At 38.1% G+C, this 24,005-nt stretch overlaps 1 protein-coding gene across 1 annotated transcript; it reads left to right on the top strand.

The window, feature by feature from the left end:
• The first annotated feature begins 5,862 nt into the window (after positions 1-5,862).
• Positions 5,863-23,935, top strand: LOC115223869 (transcription factor A, mitochondrial). The gene is made up of 7 exons (XM_029794568.2): positions 5,863-6,019; positions 10,006-10,127; positions 13,039-13,109; positions 13,958-14,107; positions 17,179-17,274; positions 18,351-18,407; positions 22,490-23,935. The coding sequence occupies exons 1-7, from the start codon at positions 5,946-5,948 to the stop codon at positions 22,754-22,756; spliced, it is 837 nt and encodes a 278-aa protein (XP_029650428.1). The 5' UTR covers positions 5,863-5,945; the 3' UTR covers positions 22,757-23,935.
• Positions 23,936-24,005: the final 70 nt, after the last annotated feature.

Raw genomic sequence — 24,005 nt, 5'->3', positions numbered from 1 at the left:
AAAAAATTATTTACTTTGTGTTTTATTTACTTTATTTAAAAAAATTATTTGCTTTGTGTAAAAAAATTATTTATTTTGTGTTTTATTTACTTTGCTAGGTAGTCGTTGTAGGATCGACTTGTCACGACTAGCTAGCGCGGATGCGCGAGTACGCGCACCGGGACCACTCTTCTTAAATAGTATCCACTCGTATAGGATTTGCAATACCACTCTCTGAGGGAACATGCATCAGTGATCCGCAATGTGTTGAATTGTTTAAAATTTTAGAAAAAGAAACCGAGCTGTTTCTTTTAAGGACCCGTAGCGACCGCATGATGAGGTGACGAGGAAAAAGCTGGGATTTTATAGAAAGTAGTAGGCTCGAAATAGGGTTCGAAAAAGGCTGTTCACGTGATGCTATCTAAAGTCTCTGACTGGCTGTCCGCGGTCAGTAGGCACAACAGAGTAGGGGACAAATTGCGCCAATATCAACCAATCAGAGTAGTGGACACAACTGGATACAAACAGCGACTGAAAGCCAGTTGGTCCCTGCTACGTTTGAATGCACAAATATATAGTCTACACTACAGACCCTTTAAAAACTACTGTGGATTTACTATTTTGCTGGCGTGGATAAAATATAGTACAGTCAAAGTACTGGGGTCGATGGCATCGACTAATCCCCTTTCCTCAAAACTGCTAGCCTTGTAACCTGAAAGAGAAATTGCGCATATAATTAATACAGTAAGCCCTCACCATATCGCAGTTCACCTATGCGGTTTATTATTTAAGTTCACGTCGATTCTTCTGTAGTGTTGTTTTGCATTTAAAATAAAATAACCCCTAACCCTAACCCTAAAACAGATTGAAATGCAATAGATCGATACTAGGGTCATAATTATGGGTGACAATTTCATATGACACCGCTAGAAAAAACTGCCGTTCAAATCGAAAAGATCCCAGTCTGGGGACTTAGGTGGCCAGATGTTAGAGGTGATGTGGTCACAGAAATCGTCTGACAGCCACGACTGGGTTCTCCTGCTTGTGTGGCATGGTGCAGAGTCCTGTTGCCAGACATAGGGTCTTCTAGCAGCCAATTTTTTCATATGACACCGCTAGAAAAAACTGCCGTTCAAACTGAAAAGATCCAAATAAAGCTCAACCTCAGAACAGAACCATTATTCTTTATCGACCCTGAAAAGCTGGAAAGTATAGTTGACCTCAGCTGGAACTGAACTCAGAGCGTAAAAAGCTGGAATATTAACCACGAAACAATCTATATGACGCTCTTGTCGTGACGACCGTATGTAAAGGAGATGGTGACAGAAATGTCTCCTTTTAAATGCCACATGGTCGCCTATGAAGAAGAGGCCGTAGATATATGGCATAAAAAAATAAGAGTGCCACAATGAATAAGGAAGATGACACAACCATTCTACTGTTTGAGAGAAGAAGACCTTATTTATAGATGTGTACATAATGAGTGCTAGCAGAGTGTTTGTCTGAGTGCATGCAATAAGTGTGTGTCTATGTGTTCATTGTAAGCACAAACAAGGTTGAACGTGACTGCAACATAAGTGTGTGTTCATGTGTGAGTACAGAAGAACAATAAGGAACAATAGAGAACAAATAGAAATGTGTCTCTCGGGATACAAATGAATGTTCAGACAAGATGGAGTTAATTGCCAGGTCGTAAGAGACACAATAGTAGTGAGTTCGGATCTTTTCGGTTTGACCGGCAGTTTTTTCTAGCGGTGTCATATGAAATTGTCGCCCATAATTATGACCCTAGTATCGATCTATTGCATTTCAATCTGTTTTAGGGGTGGGGGGAAGGGTATCTTTTTCCCTTTACAAATGTAAATAAACCCAATCTGTTTCTTAAACGAGGGACATATTCATACGGCACAGAATGTTTTCACCTCAAATAGACATCATTGATTGGTTGAAATTGCAGAAATTGAAGAAAAAAAACAACAAACATCTTACAAACTATAGAATTTTCTCATTAAAGCCAAGAGAAAAAGATGTTTTATAAACACATTCTACCAGTATACGAAGTTTAAAAGTGCTTAGTTACGTAGAAATTATTTTTAAAAACTACCATTCAAACTGAAAAGATCCGTAAGTTCTGTATCAATGAAGTTGGTGGCTAAGAGGAGAGCAGTTACTATGTGTGTAGAAGTTGTGGCTTCAATCCATTTCCAGGTTGCTTTGGTACAGAAAATTCTTGCAAGTAGACTGGAGCTGTTAACCTTGGTGTATATCCACAACAGCGTAAAGGTTAAACCTGAGCGAGTTGCTGTGTACGTATTGTTGAAGTCAACGGTGGTGATGGCGACAGTGGTGGAAAACATCCTGAGATACTGCATGTCAGTGTCATCGTGGGAACATGGCTGGGTCACTGGAACTGGCTGGTCTGTCGCGGTGTGGTCAATGGCCGAGAACCAAAGACGATATATAGTGAATCGCTGAAGCCTTTTAAAGTAAAAGGTAGGCTCAAATTGGATTGTGAACAAGCTGTCTCACATGATCTTATTGGAAGGTTCTGATTGGTTGGTTTACACATTGGTGAGAAATAAGTCAAGAGGCAAACTGCGCCAATGCCAACCAATCAGAGTAGTGGACACAACCGGGTCCAAATAGCGGCCAAAAGTTAACTGTTATCTGCTCCGACATTATTTGTACTGCATATCTCAGAGAGCGCGGATGCATTCCACCAATGCTACACTCTAAAACTCTACCAATTGGCCAATGGTGAAGATGTCATCGAGAAATCATTGTTGGGAGTGAGAAGGTATGATGTGAATTGGCTCCTTTTTAAACACAAGGCTTAAGGGGGTTAGTTCATTACATGACTATTACTTCAACAAAGTAAGTCATGTATACAGCTTGAACAGACACATGTCAGTACATAAACATCCATTTCTTTGCAATTTCCTTTTAGTCCCTGTATTGTGGTAAAAAAAAAATTGGTATCTATAGGCACAGGAGTGGCTGTGTGGTAAGTAGCTTGCTTACCAACCACATGGTTCCGGGTTCAGTCCCACTGCGTGGCATCTTGGGCAAGTGTCTTCTACTATAGCCTTGGACCGACCAAGGCCTTGTGAGTGGATTTGGTAGGCGGAAACTGAAAGAAGCCCGTCTATATATGTATATATATATATATGTGTGTCTGTGTTTGTCCCCCAACATCGCTTGAAAACCGATGCTGGTGTGTTTACGTCGCCGTCACTTAGCGCTTTGGCAAAAGAGACTGATAGAATAAGTACTGGGCTTACAAAGAATAAGTCCCGGAGTCGATTTGCTCGAGTAAAGGCGGTGCTCCAGCATGGCTGCAGTCAAATGACTGAAACAAGTAAAAGAGAGTATATACTCAAAATATTAAAAAAAGTGGTATCCTTTTTATTAAAATTCTCATTCTTAATCTTTTTGATTACCCTAAAAAAATTTTAACCTTATATAGTATGACAACGTTGTTTGAAATGATCTTTAAAAATCACTTGATTTTTCTCTTTCTTAAATGGCTCTACCCTCCTGATCTTAGTATTTATAAGGACCTTTATATAAATAATCTTTCTAAATAAGTACCAATAAGAAAATAGAAATATCCTGTAGGGAGTAATAATAGTAACTTCTTAAACCTATAATATAACCCTTAATTATAAAAGAAAGATTAGTGTAAAATAGAATTGTTCCATAACTTAATTATTCTTTAAGCTGATACCAAACATCAGTCTTTTATAGATATTATCTTAACAAGTAAATATAATTTTTAGTCCAATATATTTTGAATTATTATACTTTTTTCTAAAAAAAATCTTCTCTATTGGTGTTGAGAAGCTAAATGTACTTTACCACAGTATTAGTAATTAAGCCATTTTATTCCTTTTCTATGGTGTTCTGCCCTTGATTATTTTATTTTATAATTAGCTTTTATTCATTTATTTATAAAATTATTCTAAGTCTTGTATCTCTATAAATTTCATACTCAGCTTATATAAAGCTATGCTGATAAATTCACTACTTATTAAAAAAATGCTTAGATTAAAATTTTTTAATATACAAGTAGCATGTTCTTTTACCTCAATACTCCTTTATTAATACCAGTAATTATCATTTAATCAATATTCACAGATATCTATTTCTTTACTACCCACAAGGGGCTAAACACAGAGAGGACAAACAGGGATAGACAAACGGATTAAGTCGATTATATTGACTCCAGTGCATAACTGGTACTTAATTTATCGACCCCGAAAGGATGAAAGGTGAAGTCGACCTCGGCGGAATTTGAACTCAGAACGTAACGGCAGACGAAATACAGCTACACATTTCGCCCGGTGTGCTAACGGTTCTGCCAGCTCGCCGCCTTTTTATATATTCACAGATACCATCTGATAAGTTAGTATTTAAGTATACAATATGTATAAATATATTAAACTATTTCTATATTTCTCCCTCTATTGTGATAAAAGTTTGATATATACTCAAAAGTATTCATAAATTTCTATCCTTTTTGTTACAATATTCTTCTTAATAATCTTTTGAATAACCTTAAACTTTATCTGTATAAAATATAGCAGCATTGCTTATAGTATTTAACTGTAGTACTACATAAGATTTCCCCTGTTTCATTATCAATGGTTTGCTAGTGGGCGATCCCTTAATTATCAGCTAACATCTTGTTTTAAATTTTCCCATACTAAACCTCATGACATTGCTTCTAATAAATCTTGATTTTATGATTATACTATCTATAATATCTGTCTACTCCATCAACTCTACCCCAAACAGATACTACCCTCTGTTTTCTCTCAGCCTTAAATATATAAAGGATTTGATAAACTAATCTATAAATTAAAACTGACCCCATAAAAAAAGAAACAAAATAACAAAATATCAGTGACAGGCAGTGTCTTCTTGAGAAAATTTCAGTTACAACTATGATGTTGTAGGTACAACATGTTCTTTGTCTATCTCCTTAATTTATTGGCGATCTTAGGTAAAATTATACTAATGTGTCCTTCTGTTCTAATTTAATTAAATTCTATGTCTTTGTGCAGCTGAAGATTGCTCTGCATTTTAAATTGATGTAATGAAATGATTGCATTGTTCAATTAAATGGAGTCGCATGAAACGATCGTACTGCATTACCTCTGGATATCCTTGTTGCTTATTTTGATTTTCATCACCTTATTTTGAAATTGTATGGATAATACCATACTAAATTCTGGTGCCTCAACTTAAGTACCATATTCATCCGAATATATATAAATATATATATAATTATTATTTGAGGGAATATAAATCCAAACTTACAGGGAAAAAAAATTCTAGAAAATTACATATAATAGAAAAGTTAAAATTAAAATAACAATAAAATTTCAATGATTAAGTAAACTGCAAAAAAATAATAAAAACGTATATAATAGGTAGAATAACGTTTTATTATTTTTTTTGCAATTTACTAAATCATTGAAATTTTATTGTTATTTTTATTTTAATTTTTCTATTATATGTAATTTTCTGGATGGTGTAATTTAATTGTTCATTTTGAATTGATAAAAGGTGGTTTTTTTTCTAATTTTATATATATATATACACCGTTTGTAGAAAACATAAATCCACAGAAGAAGCACATTCTAAGATGTAGAGTAGTATATATATTAAAAATGGGGAGGGCCGGTTTATGGGATTACCTTAGATTTCCTGCCAATAAAGGGTTTATCTTTATGACGTATTATCAGACCCCAAAACCTGTTGGCCTATGACCTCTTCAAAATATGGAAGGGAAAAGCCTCGCTACTCAGAAATAACGAAAGGCAAATTCAACTTCCGATTTATTTGAACTTAGAGCGTAAAGCCGGAATTAATGTCGCTATATATTTCGTCCGGCATTCTAACCATTCTGTCAGCTTGCTGACTAAAGTACAAGTTGTTTCCCTTTGTAAGTAACCCCAACAATGGCGCTGAAATTAATTACAGCATGCAGTGCTTTCCGCTCGTCAACAAGACTAACCTTCAGCTGTTTTTCGAGGTTAGTCACACTGATTTTTGTAACATCTTCCCTAGATATTTCCATCTCTCTTTTATGTGCTGAAGTTATTTAACTATTTCGTTGATGCTTTTCTTTCAAATTCCGAATAATTAACTCAAACGCTCCTGATAGAAGTTCTTAATTAATATTTGTGTATGTTTCAGCAATTTAATTAACATAACAAGTCTAATAATGTGACTTCAAAGTGAAATAAACTATATTTTCTGTCTTCTATTACGCAGATCCACTCTGGAATATATTTATATTTCATGAAATTGTTGTATAATATTGCGATGTCTGATAAATTCTTTAAGTTCTTTTTTCATTTATTTTAATAGTTATTTTTCATAAATTTTAGCAAATCGGTCAATAATATTAACCATATTTTCCCCCCTTCGTTGTTTACAACTTCTTGCCAAAGTTCTACTAGCTTGTCAATGTTTTGACTAGAAATCGCCGGGTCTTGAATTCAAATAACACTGGAGTGGACAGAAACGAATGAATTTATCTGACAACCTACTATTTATATGTATTTTATTCACTCAGCCGTTCTTTACCGTTTTTGTATTGGACCAAGGCTGCATATTCTTGAAGAGAGACTGCCGAATTTAACGACCACAGAAAGATTAAAATCAAAGTTGACCGTTGTTGGATTACAAAAAAAAAAATTCAAAACATTGCAAGACATAACTAGTCAAAAGTATTTGCCCGGCGTTTTACTGATTCTGCTCTCAATCATTGCCTCTAATTTAGGCACACGACCAACAACCACATCTCGGAGGCTGCGATCAAACAGAACCGAAAAATACAACCTTGCATTTCTGCTAGACACACAAATCTTTGAACTGATAATGCTGGCAAACCGATGAAGGTTCTCTTTTCAATGCCACCAGAACACAGTTAGTTGAAGCGATGGAATAAGCGGTTATGATTTTGGCAAATTGTTAGCGGCAAAGTTTTGTTTTTGCGCTGCTGGTGGGAACCAGTTGGGAAGCAAACTTCTTACCACACAGCTACACCTGACAGTCAGGAACTGTCTCATGTTAAACATGATTATAAAGCTCTTAGTATATGACAAGTGTATATATATAATTAATATATAATTCAAGGAACTGTCTCAAATTAAACATGATTATAAAACTCTTAGTACATGATATATATATATATATATATATATATATATATATATATATATAATATATATATATATAGTTACTCCAAACATGAAAACACAAAGAGAAAACACAGCAACGCGAGGACGTGGAACAAGTATAGTATTATTGGACGCTCAGGAAAGAAGGAGGGTTTAACGTTTCGAGCAGAGCTCTTCGTCAGAAACATAGGAAAAGGAAAGATCCAAAGAAGGGAAGACGGAGGAAAAAAATCGCCAACGGTACACACGCGGTCACATTCGCTTTTTAAAATTTTCAAGTATTTTTGTTCTTAATGATATCGTTTATTTACTAAACAGAGAAGGCAGTCATAGTTTGCGAAAGTGAAGTGGTATGTTATATGCCTTCATTACTGAGAAATAATAATGTTATTACTAATAAGACAATTTCTAGTACTTGTATTGTTTTTGATTTCGACACAAAGGCCATCAGTTATAAGTGCAGGCTGTTAGTTGATGCTGTGGATCCTCAGTACTTGAGTGGTACTTTATTTTATCAATAGTGAAAGGTTTTGTAATGGCTATGATGTAGGCTGTCAAGAGCCTCAAGAGTCACCAACTGTAAAGGTTATATGTATATTGGTTACCAGAATGTAATGCCATCGCCGCCTTGACTGGCTTCCATGCCGGTGGCACGTAAAAAGCACCATCTGAACGTGGCTGATGCCAGCGCCGCCTTGACTGGCTCCCGTGCCGGTGGCACGTAAAAAGCACCAATCCGATCGTGGCCAGTGCCAGCCTCCCTGGCACGTAAAAAGCACCCACTACACTCACGGAGTGGTTGGCGTTAGGAAGGGCATCCAGCTGTAGAAACACTGCCATATCAGACTGGAGCCTGGTGCAGCCTTCTGGCTTCCCAGATCCCGGTCGAACTGTCCAACACATGCTAGCATGGAAAACGGACGTTAAACGATGATGATGATGATGATGAATGATGTAATTGATATTGATAATATGTGATTGGTAGATTGGTACTAAGTTTGGAATTTGGCTGCACGTGACAAGTTGAGAAGGCACCTGTGTTTGATGAAGAGCTGCAAAAGGCCGAGTGTAGCATGGGTGATTATGTCAAGATGCTTGACATAAATGGCATGGAAACTCCGATGTCTGGCAGCTGACTTGGCAGACACCCATAAAATTATTAACCATCTTACAAACAATAACTCTGAGCACCTTTTCAAACTCCACCCGTCTAACACCCGTGGACATATTTACAAAGTCAGAAAACAGCACAGCTCCATTTACAGTAGAATTTGTTATATGGAAACTGTGTGGAAGCCCATTTGTGTGTAAGTGTGTATCATCATCATCATCTTACTTCCCTGGGCATGGACACATTGAAACTCCGACGTCTGGCAACTGACTTGGCAGACACCCATAAAATTATTAACCATCTTACAAGCAATAACTCTGAGCACCTTTTCAAACTCCACCCGTCTAACACCCGTGGACATATTTACAAAGTCAGAAAACAGCACAGCTCCCATGACTTTCGGAAACATTTTTTCACGCTGAGAGTTGCTGAAGCATGGAACAAACTGCCGGCATCAGTTGTTAGTTGTCAGAGCACTGCATCCTTCAAAACTTCCATGCTTTCTGAGATTCGCCAACACTACACCTGATTTTCTCCCCTCCATACATACGCTGAAGCATGGAACAAACTGCCGGCATCAGTTGTTAGTTGTCGGAGCACTGCATCCTTCAAAACTTCCATGCTTTCTGAGATTCACCAACACTACACCTGATTTCCTCCCCTCCATACACACGCAAGCATGTATCTGACTCATACATTGTTCGCTTTCCAGACATTTGTACATTACTGCATATGCTTTATACGCACTTTCTGACAAGTTGTGGTGCACCTGAGCACTCTATACAATAATTTCATTATTATTATTATTATTATTATAAATGGACAGGAGAAAAGTTCATACTTAACACATCTTCTGCTTACTAAATTTAACACACAACTGTGTTGAGTAGGAATAGATACAATCCGTTAGTCTGTTAGAGAATTGCTGGTTGTTGTTGTTGTTGCTGAAGACTTACTACTAAGTTGATGTGAGTGGAGGCAGATAGTAACAAGACTTATGTGATGCCATTACCAACAAGTTAATTGGTATTGGTATTTGGCTGATGGAAAGAGAGAGACAGAGACGTTTAATCTTTGAAGGTTCCCGAATGAAGAGAGTTAAGAGGAATGTTATAACACTGACATTGTTGAGAAGGGATATTTTGTTATAGATGTCTTCTATTGGTATCGGTGCTTCAGTTAGTACTCGGTCAGTATAAGAATGGAAATTTAATGAGTTATCTAGGTTAAACTGAGTTTGACCTAAGTTGTTGATTGAGAAAATAGAAATAAACAGTCTTGACTGCTATTTCTAATTTTTCGGTATGTGGCCAAGCAACCTGTTGTCTGTCCCTTTTACATATATACAATATATATATATATATATATACACAAAAGTCATTGTGCACTTTTTTGTTTTTTGTTTTTTTGCTATATATTTCTATGCTTTTTCTTGTCTGATTCCATGTAGTATTTTTTTGTTTGTTTCTGTTTTGCCTCAAATTTTACTAGTGTTATGTGTGTGATTTTTCTTTTACCTCTGTGTGTGAGTGTGTGTGTGTGTTTTTTTCTTTTAATTCTTTCAATATATTTTATGAATAAGGGTCTGAACATAAACAACAGAGAAATTAGGACAAAAAAAAAATAAAATTCTATTTCAGTTTTTGGTGAAAGCCACCATAGGAATGTCTCCTTTTTGTTTTCACTTATTCATTATTTTATCATATTCTCACTTTTTTAAAGACCTCTGGCTCGTTTAAGCCAAGACTCCAATATCGATGTACCAAAACCACCAAAGAGACCAATGAGTGCATTCTTTGAATTTGCATCAAAAAACCGCCCAGCAATTCTTGAAAATAACCCTGGTAAGTACAGAACTTTGTTACACAGGTAAGCATTGTCAGTCATTTTTTAACGTAGCCCCTTGGGAGTCAGACATAATTTGACACTGGTTTTCATTTTTGTCTTATAATATTTACAATCATGCAGGCGTGGCTGTGTGATAAGAAGCTTGCTTCCCAACCACATGGTTCCGAGTTCGGTCCCACTTGTCAGTGGATTTGATAGACAGAAACCGAAAGAAGTGTGTCATATATATATATATAATTCTATAAAATCCTTAAATTGTTTCAGTTTCAAACCTGTGGTCATGCTGGGACACCTCTGTGTGTGTATATATATATATATGTGGAGGCGCAATGGCCCAGTGGTTAGGGCAGCGGACTCGCGGTCATAGGATCGCAGTTTCGATTCCCAGACCGGGCGTTGTGAGTGTTTATTGAGCGAAAACACCTAAAAGCTCCACGAGGCTCCGGCAGGGGGTGGTGGTGATCCCTGCTGTACTCTTTCACCACAACTTTCTCTCACTCTTACTTTCTGTTTCTGTTGTACCTGTATTTCAAAGGGCCGGCCTTGTCACTCTCTGTGTCACGCTGAATATCCCTGAGAACTACGTTAAGGGTACACGTGTCTGTGGAGTGGTCAGCCACTTACACGTTAATTTCACGAGCAGGCTGTTCCGTTGATTCGGATCAACCGGAACCCTCGTCGTCGTAACCGACAGAGTGCTTCCACATATATATATATAGATAGTAAGTGTGTCAATAGCCAGCTGGAGAAGATGTTCTCCTGGGACTACAAGCTACAGTAACATCCACCCTTAGTGGTTAGCCATATTTAGATGGCAAATATACTTCACATTGTCGTGTAGTTACTGTCTATACCTCGTTCAGAGATTCATTATTGCTTGTTCACACTTTTTCAAGATCAGTGACGAAAAGTCACTGGAAAAACGATATATGTATTTGCACTGGGACCTTTCCATCGAAAACCGGTGATTGTCGTGCGCTGATGACGGGTCAATATCCAGAAACTGCAGTCCGTGCGTATCACTTAGGTTGACGAGGGAAGGATGACCTCCCTTTGCAAATACCGATAGGGCACAGAAAGTGTGTCAATAGCCAGCTGGAGAAGATGTTCTCCTGGGACTACAAGCTACAGTAACATCCACCCTTAGTGGTTAGCCATATTTAAGTGGCAAATATACTTCACATTGTCGTGCAGTTACTGTCTATACCTCATTCAGAGACTTATTATATATATATATATGTAATATAGTGAGAATTTACTAAAAAACAGAAGACGAAGACAGATGTATAAACAACAAACAGATGTATTAGTTCATTGCTCGAGAAGTGAGAAAGTTTTATGTTTCGAGCCTATGCTCTCCGACAGAAAGTAACACAGAAATGACCCTTTAGCATTCAAACAGGCTTTATCTGGCCCAAATATTCAATCTGCTTTTCTCACATCTACCTACAATGTCATTCTAAAAATAATCACATCATTGAAGTCTCAAAGCTACAAGATAATGCATGACTAATTACTCTTACTCTTTACTCTTTTACTTGTTTCAGTCATTTGACTGCGGCCATGCTGGAGCACCGCCTTTAGTCGAGCAAATCAACCCCAGGACTTATTCTTTGTAAGCCCAGTACTTATTCTATCGGTCTCTTTTGCCGAACCGCTAAGTGACGGGGACGTAAACACACCAGCATCGGATCGGTTGTCAAGCAATGCTAGAGGGACAAACACAGACACACAAACATATACACACACATACACATACATATATACGACAGGCTTCTTTCAGTTTCCGTCTACCAAATCCACTCACAAGGCATTGGTCGGCCCGAAGCTATAGCAGAAGACACTTGCCCAAGATGCCATGCAGTGGAACTGAACCTGGAACCATGTGGTTGGTAAACAAGCTACTTACCACACAGCAACTCCTGCGCCTGGAAACAATGTGAAAAACAAAGCATTACCTTTAACAGAATAATCTGAATGGTAAAGGGTTAACTCTAGTCGGCTTTATTGAAGCTCCTCTATGATCAAAGACGTTCCATTCATGACCATCCTTTCTTTTGCATATCTGAAATTGCATTGCCCAATGCGTCCTTCCACTTTCAAGATAGGAGGGTCTCTAAGTTATTATTTCCAGCAAGTCAAACAACCATATGTTAAGCTCCCTTATTGGCTTGGTCAACTGTTTAGCCCACAGACAGACCGATAATCAAAGACACTCCACCTTTACATGCTTCACCTTGTAAATGTGATAAATATGCTAATCATATGCAAATGTATTTTTGAGGAATCTTTGAGTTTAATTCTAAATTCATAATTTTATTATACACATATTGTAAAAATTGACCCCTGTTGATTTCAAATCCTACTGTGATAAATTGCTGACCTTTTACCAATAATAAGAAACAACTATATTCCTGTGGTATATTCCCTAAGGAATGGATACCCAGGCAAGTCTGTTGTAAAAATAACCCCTTGATAAGAAGATACAGAAAAGGCGGCAAGCTGGCCGGGCGAAATGCTTAGCGGTATTTCATCTGCTGCTACATTCTGAGTTCGTCTTAGCCTTTCATCCTTTTGGGGTCGTTTAAATAAGTACCAGTTACGTATTGGGGTCGATACATTCAACTCAATCCCTTTGTCTGTCCTTGTTTGTCCGCTCTGTGTTTAGCCCCTCGTGGGTAATAAAGAAATAGGTATTTCATCTGCTGCTACATTCTGAGTTCAAATTCTGCCTAGGTCGTCTTAGCCTTTCATCCTTTCGGGGTCGCTTAAATAAGTACCAGTTACGTACTGGGTTGATACATTCGACTCAATCACTTTGTCTGTCCTTGTTTGGCCCCTTATTTATACCTCAATTAATATTTTCTTTCTTTTTTTTCTTCTTTTTTTAATCCCCCTCCTCCAAAGGAATTGATTCACAGCAAGTTATTCGCAAAGTTTCAGAGATATACAAGAACTTGCCAGATTCAGAAAAACAGGTATGTATATTACTCTTTACTCTTTTTACTTGTTTCAGTCATTTGACTGCGGCCATGCTGGAGCACCGCCTTTAGTCGGGCAAATCGACCCCGGGACTTATTCTTTGTAAGCCCAGTACTGTCTTTACTAGTGCTAAAATCCATCTGACACAATGAGAAGGTTTAAGAAATTTCATCATAACCAAAAAATTGTTTTCATCGAATTTTTCTGTATCTTCTTATTTCTTTATTGCCCACAAGTGGACAAACAAGGATAGACAAAGGGATTGAGTCGATTGCATCAACCCCAGTGTGTAACTGGTACTTATTTAAATGACCCCGAAAGGATGACAGGCAAAGTCGACCTCGGCGGAATTTGAACTCAGAACGTAGCAGCAGATGAAATACCGATAAGCATTTTGCCTGTCCTGATGAAGAGGTTCTAACGCTGAAATACTGAAAAAATACTAGATGAAATATTAACTTATGTTCTGTTTTCACTTCTGTATTTCATTCATTTTCCATTGTTTTGGGCTTTTAACCCTTTAGCTTTTAAACTAGTCATATCCAGCTCAAATAGTCTACATGTTTTTGTTCAAACTGACCAAATTCAGTCTCTCACATCTACCTTTCAAGTTCATTCTAAAAATTTAACAATCACATCATCAAAATCTCAAAGCTATGAAATACTGCATGATTAATTCAAAACAATGTGAATAAATAAGCATTGCATTGGACAAAATAATCTGAAAGCTAAAGGGTTAACAAGTTTTAATCTGAATGCATCAACCTGACTGGTTTCAGATCTCATTTGATTCTCATCAGAGACAGATTACCAGAGACTGTTTCATCTTTCCATTCTTTCGCAGGTTCTTAGAGAACAGGCCCAAGTTCGGTTGCAAGCCTACAAGGAACAATACGCCCAGTTCAGAGCCGAGTTATCTGCTGAACAACTGACTGCTTTGAAGGAATCTTTTTCAAAGAAGAAAGAGAATCGAGCAAAGAGGAAGAAGAAGCTGGTAAGTTTCACATGAAGTTATTTCGCACAATTTTGGAATCTTTTCGGTTTGAACGGCAGTTTTTTCTAGCGGTGTCATATGAAATTGTCACCCATAATTATGACCCTAGTATCGATCTATTGCATTTCAATCTGTTTTAGGGTTAGGGGTGGGAGGAAGGGTATCTTTTTTTCTTCACAAATGTAAATAAACCCAATCTGTTTCTTCAACGAGGGACACATTCATATGGCACAGAATGTTTTTTACCTCAATAGACGTATTTGATTGGTTGAAATTGCAGAAATTGAAGAAAAAACACAACAAATATCTTACAAACTATAGTATTTTCTCAATAAAGCCAAGAGAAAAATATGTTTTATAAACACATTCTACCAGTATACGAAGTTTAAAATTTTTTAGTTACCTCGAAATTATGTTAAAAACTGCCGTTCAAACTGAAAAGATCCCAATTTTGTATTGCTGATTGTATTTATTGATGCTTGGCTAGGTTTAAGGGATTGAATGGATACTATGAGTGCTGTATTGTTGAGAGAGGGTGTCTGAATGTGTGACTGGGCGATTATCAAAGTTTCTTTTGGTGTGGGTTTGTGGTCATGGTACACTGGCGTTATTTTGTGAGTAAGTATTTGGGTAAGCCATAAGGAGTTGGCAATCAAGGAGATTGAAAACTGAGTAAGGGGCTATAGATGAAGGCTGGGGTGGTGGTGGTGGTGGTGGGGAAAAATGGTTCTGATTCACAGAGAAGCTATGTTGTCTGCACCTGTATTGTATATGTGTATGTGTGCATACATAGTTCTATGTATCTCTATATGTGAATGTATCCGTGTAGGTCATCATCGCTGTTTTAATGTCCACCTTGCCATGCTTGCATGGGTCAGATTTGTCCAAGGTGTTATTTGGTGAGACTGAACACAAAACAGTGTGATTGGAAAGCAAACGTTTTAACTACAAAAGCCGTACCTGCACTTATATATGTATATATATATATAAACAATTTATAAGTAAGGGCAAAAGAAAAAATTTCTAATGCCCAAAATGGACACAACGTCAATAACCATATCATTTATCACTACAAGCACGCGTTTCGAAGATATATATATATATATATATACACAAATATAAGAGAGTGTCCACTATGTGGTCGACTCTTGCGCTAAAAATAGATCCACTATGGTCTCACCACCAAGAATTGTTTCCAAGAAGAATTAGCACATGTAATAATTTTTATTGTATCCCTGGTTTTTATGCGCTAAACCACTTGGTGTTAAATTGATGGTATTATTAAATTAATATCCAATTTTTTCACCCTTATTTTTGATATATATATATATATATATATATATATATTATATCTACGCACACACACACTCACATATATATATATATACACGCATACATACAGAGAGAGAGAGACTGTTATTTCCTCTTTGTTTGTTTACCCCTAGAAATTATGAAAAATGGCTAAATATTTCCTTTAAACATTGCTTTTGTTACATTTATTCAAACCCCAAGGAACACATGGCTACAATGCTTCCCACACTACTTCTGCTCGTGATCAGAGAGGCACATATTGTCAGGCGCTAAGAGACATGCTCAAGTGGTCAGGTCAAGTAACTGACAATATTTTCTATAGCGATATTTTTGCTTCAGCAACTCAGTACTGAATCTGTCTGAAATGTAATGGAAAATAGGTCAGTTTCAAAACATTGATATTCGGGTTACAAAAGCAAAGTTTGAAGGGAATAGTTGTCATTTCCTTTGATTTCTAGATAGAAGCAAATAGGACATAACACTTACTGATCAAAGACATAAGAAAAACAAAATTTTTTGTTGCACATTGTTATTGACGAGTTTTTAAAGAATCAGTCAATGTATACAGAAGAGGTATAGTCTTCATGCTGACATGTAGTGTCTGTATAAACAATAACTGACATGTTGTGTCTGTATAAGCACAAACTGTTTTGTGTTTGAGAATATTGAAATGATATCAGAAAATCTCCATCACCTCATCATCATCATCATCGTCGTTTAATGTCTGCTTTCCATGCTAGCATGGGTTGGACGATTTGACTGAGGTCTGGCAAACCAGATGGCTGCACCAGACTCCAGTCTGATCTAGCAGAGTTTCTACAGCTGGATGCCCTTCCTCATGCCAACCACTCTGAGAGTGTAGTGGGTGCTTTTATGTGCCACCAGCATGAGGGCCAGTCAGGTAGTACTAGTAGGGGCCATGCACAAATGGTGCTTTTTATGTGCCACCTGCACAGGAGCCAGTCCAGCGGCACTGGCAACAACCTTGCTCGAATGTTTTTTTACGTGCCACCAGCACAAGTGCTTGCAGGCGACACAGGTAACGATCACGCTCGGAATGGTGTTTTTAATGTGCCATCGGCTCGGAGGCCAGCTTGTTGCTCTGGCCCCAATCTCACTCGTATGGTTCTCTTGGAAGCACTCCGTCAGTTCCAACAACGAGGGTTCCGGTTGATCCAATCAACGGAACAGCCTGCTCGTGAAATTAACGTGTAAGTGGCTGAGCACTCCACAGACACGTGTACCCTCGGGGATATTCAGCGTGACACAGAGAGTGACAAGGCCGGCCCTTTGAAATACAGGTACAACAGAAACAGGAAGTAAGAGTGAGAGAAAGTTGTGGTGAAAGAGTACAGCAGGGATCACCACCATCCCTGCCGGAACCTCGTGGAGCTTTTAGGTGTTTTCGCTCAATAAACACTCACAACGCCTGGTCTGGGAATCGAAACTGCGATCCTACGACCGCGAGTCCGCTGCCCTAACCACTGGGCCATTGCGCCTCCACTATGGTTCTCTTAGCGCTCCACTAGCAACGGATGCCATCTTAGTTAAGACCATCAGGGGAATATTGTACTATCCTCCTATTCAGGTGCAGATAACTCATTTTTGATACTATGAAGACACCTGTGTTCATCACAGCCCTCAGTGCCTTTTCAGGAGTAAGACCTTATTTGGAGTTGAGGTGGAGGTTCCTGGGTAATATTAAAAATATTTTTACATATTTTAACACTGCCTTTGTCTTTTTGCTTTCAACTTTCTAGTCTGAGCGGAAACATGGCAGGCCACGGAGGCCAATGAATTCCTATGCTATTTTTGTACAAGCGTCAAAAGTTGAACGTGGAAATCTTCCATTTGTTGTAAGTTTTTATTTTATTTTTTGTCATTTTATCTTTATGTAATTATAGCCAATATAAATGTTGGTTGGTTAGTTGCTTCATTTCATCATGTTTTACATTGTTGAGAGAGAGTAAATTAAAAAAAAGTTTCATTTCTCAGACGTGGCAGCAAAGAAAAGCACACATTCACTCTCTATGTGTGATTAGAGTCGGAAAGTTTGTGAGGAACCCATTGACCCAATTTACTGACTTTTCTGATGGCATGCAGGTGTTGATGAATGATTGAATAACCAAATCCAAGCTTGAATGGTTGAATAACAAAATTCAACAGATATGATGGGATTTTGTTCCATCAGGGTTTGCAGGACAGCTTCGTCAAGTTCTACAGATCTTCCAGGACAAGGCTCGTCTTCTAGGCTGTAGTTTTCCGGCTCAAAATTTCTGGAACTGCCATTGACCCTGGCTTACACTTATTGTCCGATTCCCACATACTGCATTAATATTCTTTGTACTTTCTGTTGCGTTGTTGCCTTTATTGAACTCATAAAGCAAAATATGCTGAATATTCTTTTTTGTCACTTCCATTACAGTTTTGATAAAATAACTGCTAAAATCGAACTGCACTCTTCAAAACTTGCACTAAGAATAAGCAGAAGGTAAAATTACCACCTGCTTTTATAGCAAGTTGATGAAGGTAGTTTATCCCATCCCTCTCTGACTTTTAGTTCATGCAATTGAAAAAACCACATTATTGATGGGATGCCCCAATATATATATATACATACACATGCACACAAACATGTATGTGTGCATACATATTTATGTATATGCGTATATGGTCGTGTATGAGTGCACATGTGTGTGTGTGTGACCGGCTTCAACACAGTTTTTATGTCAAATCCACTTACAAGGCATTAGTTGGCTTGAGGCTATGATAGAAGATACTTGCCCAAGGTGCCATGCAGTAGAACTGAACCTGAAATTATGACTCAGATGCAAAGTGCCCAACCACACAGCCATGCCAGTGCTTAATGAAACAAAAATCTTCATTAATTTAATTAATGTGATTTTATAACATTTTTTTCTTCTTCCTTCAGGACTTTTCAAAGCAATTAGCAAATACCTGGAAAAATTTACCAAAAGAAGAAAAAGAGGTAAACAGCCTATTTTCATAAAAAAATGCAAAAAACAAACACTTTTTATTAATTAGTAGAGCAATTGATGAACTAGTGTGTGTTCATATTATATTTCATCATCATCGTTTAACGTCCGTTCTCCATGCTAGCATGGGTTGGACGGTTCGACCGGGGATCTGGGAAGCCAGAAGGCTGCACCAGGCTCCAGTCTTATCTGGCAGAGTTTCTTCAGCTGGATGCCCTTCCTAACGCCAACCACTCCATGAGTGTAGTGGGTGCTTTTTACGTGCCACCTGCACAGATGGTAATTTTTTTATCTTTTTCTTTTCCAAATAAACACACTCACTATAATATATCCATTCTCTACTCCTTTATTACTGTTCTTATTATATCTCATGTTCATTCGATCAAGGTCGTTGCCAGTGCCGCAGGACTGGCTCCTGTGCAGGTGGCACATAAAAAGCACCATTTGAGCGTGGCCGCTGCCAGTACCGTTCGACTGGCCCTCGTGCCGGTGACATGTAAAAAGCACCCACTACACTCTCGGAGTGGTTTGCGTTAGGAAGGGCATCCAGCTGTAGAAACTCTGCCAGATCAAGATTGAAGCCTGGTGCAACCATCTAGTTCGCCAGCCCTCAGTCAAATCGTCCAACCCATGCTAGCATGGAAGGCGGACGTTAAATGATGATAATGATGATGATGATGATAATGATGTTCCATGCTGACAGATGTTGAACAGTTTGACAAGGATCCAATGAGTCAAGGACTGCAAATTACTCTAGTGTCCACTGTGGCATGGTTTTCTACAGCTGGATGCCCTTCCAAATACCAACCACTTTACAGTGTGCACTGGATGCTGTTTTTTATGCTGCTAGGACTATTGTAGTCACCATGTATTGGAGTCTAGTGCAGCCATCTGGTTCACCAGACCTTAGTCAAATCGTCCAACCCATGCTAGCATGGAAAGCGGACGTTAAACAATGATGATGATGATTGTCCGGAAGTCTTTTGTTACATCTGTGACCTCAGCGACACTTTCCGTCTTCCTGTGTGCTCTTGCTCTGATTATTCTATTCTGTTCTTCTATGATGTGTATCCTTATATGCACATGCATCTGTGTTTGTGTGTGTATTTAAAAAAAATTTTTATTTTATTTTACTTGTTTCAGTCATTTGACTGCGGCCATGCTGGAGCACCGCCTTTAGTCAAGCAAATCGACCCCGGGACTTATTCTTTGTAAGCCCAGTACTTATTTTATCGGTCTCTTTTTGCCGAACCGCTAAGTGACGGGGACGTAAACACACCAGCATCGGTTGTCAAGCAATGCTAGGGGAGCAAACACAGACACACAAGCACACATACATACATATATATATATATATAATATATATATATATATATATATATATATATATATATACATATATACGACAGGCTTCTTTCAGTTTCCGTCTACCAAATCCACTCACAAGGTATTGGTCGGCCCGGGGCTATAGCAGAAGACACTTGCCCAAGATGCCACACAGTGGGACTGAACCCCGAACCATGTGGTTGGTTAGCAAGCTACTTACCACACAGCCACTCCTGCACCTGTATGTGTGTGTCATTGTTCTTAGCAGCACTATGCCCCCAGCCCTGTCCCCACTTCGTTGCTGTTACTGCTTGCTTGTTTGTTTGTTTGTTGAGCGAAGCGGTCTTCATCCTAGTGGGAGAAGTCCGAAACATGGTCTTTTGCTATTCGTAAGACCCGCAGAAGAGAAAGCAGGTCAACAACCCCCGACACCGAGAGCATCGACAGATGGATGAATGCGCATCCAGGCTCAGCAGTTGCTTAGGAAGTCGGGGACAAGAAACAGGAAGAAAGAGTGAGAGAAAGTTGGAGCGAAAGAGTACAACAGGAGTCGCCACCACCCCCTGCCGGAGCCTCGTGGAGCTTTAGGTGTTTTCACTCAATAAACACACAGAACGGCTGGTCTGGGAATCGAAACCGCGATCCTCCGACCACGAGTCCGCTGTCCTAACCATTGGGCCATTGCGCCTCCAGTAGCTGTTGCTGCTGCCCTTAACCCGACTTTTTGTACCATTCTTGTAGCCCACTGTGTTTGTGTGTTCACCCACAATGCTGCCATCGTGGTAGTTGTTGTTGCCATTGTTGTTAGTCATGTTGATATTATTGTGACCTTTTTTGAAGTTACCGTGTGTGTGTTTGTGTGTGTATATGGGTTGCGTCCTATGTTGTTTGTATCCGTGCCCTTTATACAGTTTCTTTGGCTGTGTGGTAAGTAGCTTGTTTACCAACCACATGGTTTCAGGTTCATCCCCACAGCGTGGCACCTCGGGCAAGTGTATTCTACTATAGCCTCAGGCCGACCAAAGCCTTGTGAGTGGATTTGGTAGACGGAAACTGAAAGAAGCCCGTCGTATATATATATTTATATATATGTATGTATGTGTGTGTATATGTTTGTGTGTCTTTGTTTGTCCCCCAACATCGCTTGACAACTGATGCTGGTGTGTTTACGTCCCCATAACTTAGCAGTTCAGCAAAAGAGACTGATAGAATAAGTACTGGGCTTACAAAGAATAAGTCCCGGGGTCGATTTGCATGACTAAAAGCTGTGCTCTAGCATGGCCACAGTCAAATGACTGAAACAAGTAAAAGAGTATCTCTAATTTGTTTTTTATAGCTATCATAGGTATGTGCATATATGTCTATTGTATGTGTATTACACTGCTTGTATCTGGCTTTGTTTTTTCTCCCTTTAGTCATCATGTGTGGTGTGGTGGTGGGTGTTATTGAGCCATTTGTAATTTCTGTTGAGTCTCAGCCGGTCTATTGCTGTGATTAGCCTCTGTGATCTAAGTGTTGCATCAGTTCTATGTGTTGATAATACTTTGACCTCTATGCTATTCACTGAGCCCCTGTGTTCTGCTTGAGCATGTTGGTAGTGCACTGATGAACCATTCTCTTTATTGAGCTCCTGCCAGTGTTCACCTATATGTGCTCCTATGCTGCATGCTGTCTCTCCAATGTAAGTAGTTGTCATGCTTCTGCACAGTCTCTCAGTACATTGTAAGCTATACACTATATACCTAACCTTACAGTTAACCTGTGGGTTCATCCTACATACAATACAGTTGTTCTCTGTACATGGATGGGAACATATTGATTGGATAAGTTCTACAGATCAGGGATTTTATAGGGGCACCAGGCCTTTCTACTACTTTAATCCATAAACTGGCCTTATCTAATGTTTTTCTAAGAAGGTATGCTAATTCTCCGCTCTGGTACTTTTTGTTGTCATACCATGACAAGGCCAACTCATGGTATGACAACAAAAAATACCAGAGTGTCATGTTTGTTGATGCTACCTCTGGCAGCGAACCAGCATACCTTTTTAGAAAGAGTAAGAATGGTAAAGACAATGGTAAGGAGAGAGAGAGAGAAAGAGGAAGAGAGGGTAATGAATAAATTTAGAATAAAATACAATAACGTGTCTAGCTTTTCCTATAAAAAGTTGTTTTTTCCACAAAGAAAAGTTTGCTTTTTAAACCTTTTGTTACTGTATTTATTTTGAGATGCTCTGTGTTTCTTTCAATTACTTTAAATATAACAAAGAATTTAGTAAAATAATTTGGTTACCATTAAGCTAGTGTTAGGAACATGACTTGTGACTAAGGTTTGGTGGAAGATTTTAATTCAAAACTTTTGAAAACAAGACATTTTTACTCAGAGCCAGAGCCAGTTTCAGCGGACACGTGGACATGCCTACAAAGTCAGAAAACAACACAGCTCCCATGACTTTCGGAAACATTTTTTCACGCTCAGAGTTGCTGAAGCATGGAATAAACTGCCTGCGTCAGTTGTTGACTGCCATGACACTGCATCCTTTAAGGCCCTCATGTTTTCCGAAATCCGCCGAAACTACACCTGATTATATATACACTTTAGATGAGTTGTAGTGCACCTGAGCACTGTACACAATTATTATTATTATTATTATTATTATTATTGTATTGAAAGGGTTAAAGAATTCTCAAAAGCATTCTTCGAGCTTTGTATTATAACATGATGGCGCTTTTTATTTCTTTTTCTTTAGATATATAATGAAGAAGCTCGGTTGGAACGTGAGAAATATGCTATACAAATGATGAACTGGGAAAAACTAATGCTGGAAGAGGGACGTCTGGATCTGATCCGAGGCTACCGGAGACCAAGTAAAAAGGTTAAAAAAGTTACAAAAGCCAAGAAGAAGAAGAAAATCGTTGTAAAGGCCAAAAAGGTTAAAGTTAGAAAAAGTAAGAGAACGAAAAAAAAAACAAAATCCACAAAAGCACCAAAAGTTGTAAGCAAAGAGCAGATTTAAGGTTTACCAATTAAACCTTTAGCATTTAAACCAGCCCTAATATTTTGCCCGAATTTTATGCTCAAACTTGCCGGATCCGATCTCTCATACCAATCCCATATTCTGAAAATAAGCAATCACATCATTGGTATCTTGAAGCTACAAGATAACACACGGGTTATTCAAGATGAATAAATAAACGTCGCATTTGGGGCTGAGTAATTTTTTATGGGTTTTTTTCTCCTCTTTACTTCCTGTAAAAATTGTTATTGACAGACATTTATTTTCAACAATTTTTTATTAATTTTTTTTTTTAATTTTCAGCTGTCATTGTTTTGTCCAAAGTTAGCCCATACTCAGCAGATCTATAATCAAGCCATGAATAATCTGCTTTTTGTTTTTAAGACACACTTCAAGCCATCAAAGAATATATTATCTATGAGCTATTACACTTTTTTTTTAAAGATGGCAGCATGTGATTTAAGGATTTAAGAGAGATCTAGCTGCTATTTCTGGCATGTTGTGTGACCACATAGAGACTCCCTCACTAATTTGAGGACTTCAAAAGAAACTTTTTTCTTTATGTAGAGCAGACTATAATCAAAGATTTATCATCCTTAGCCAAAGTAACCCTTCCATTTTTGAGATGGCAGGATCAGATTTGAGGGAAATTTGGCTGCTATTTCTACTAGGTTGAATGACAGTATAGTGACTCTTTCGCTGGTTTCATGTTTTTCATGAATTTTTTTTTTTTTTTTGTGTGATTTTCTAACATTTTATAATGAAGTTGCTATCAAAGAGACAGTATGTGTGTGTGCCTTGTACTTGAAGTCTTTCTCTAACTGCCCATCTTCATCCAAAAGATTTGTCAACACAGTCAGATGGACTCGAAAGTTAAGAGTTTAGAAAATGGACCCCAGCATCTCTTTCATTGCCTTACCCCTTACCTCAGCTGATGCTGTCTTAGGTTTCTGTTATTCTTCATTCATTCCAAATCTATTTTCTTTCCTGTCAACTTGAATGAATGGATTTTGTTTACCTCTGGAGGTGGAAATTTCCAGTGTTTAGTAACATCAAGATAAGTTATTGACTTTTTTGAGTACAGTGCATGCTGTGGTACTCACATATCATAACTAATTTTTGTGTACTTTACTGTCCCAAAAGAAAATAAATAAAATTTGTATAAAAATATCAAATACAGTCAATATTTTTTTGTTTTTGTTTCAAAATAACTTTTAACTTTACAATTGGTTGTGTGGATAAGATGTTT

Source organism: Octopus sinensis, linkage group LG24 (assembly GCF_006345805.1).
Source record: "Octopus sinensis linkage group LG24, ASM634580v1, whole genome shotgun sequence".
Lineage (NCBI taxonomy): Eukaryota > Metazoa > Mollusca > Cephalopoda > Octopoda > Octopodidae > Octopus > Octopus sinensis.
Note: the sequence above shows the minus strand (reverse complement) of the source record. Positions and strands in the feature narration are given on the sequence as shown.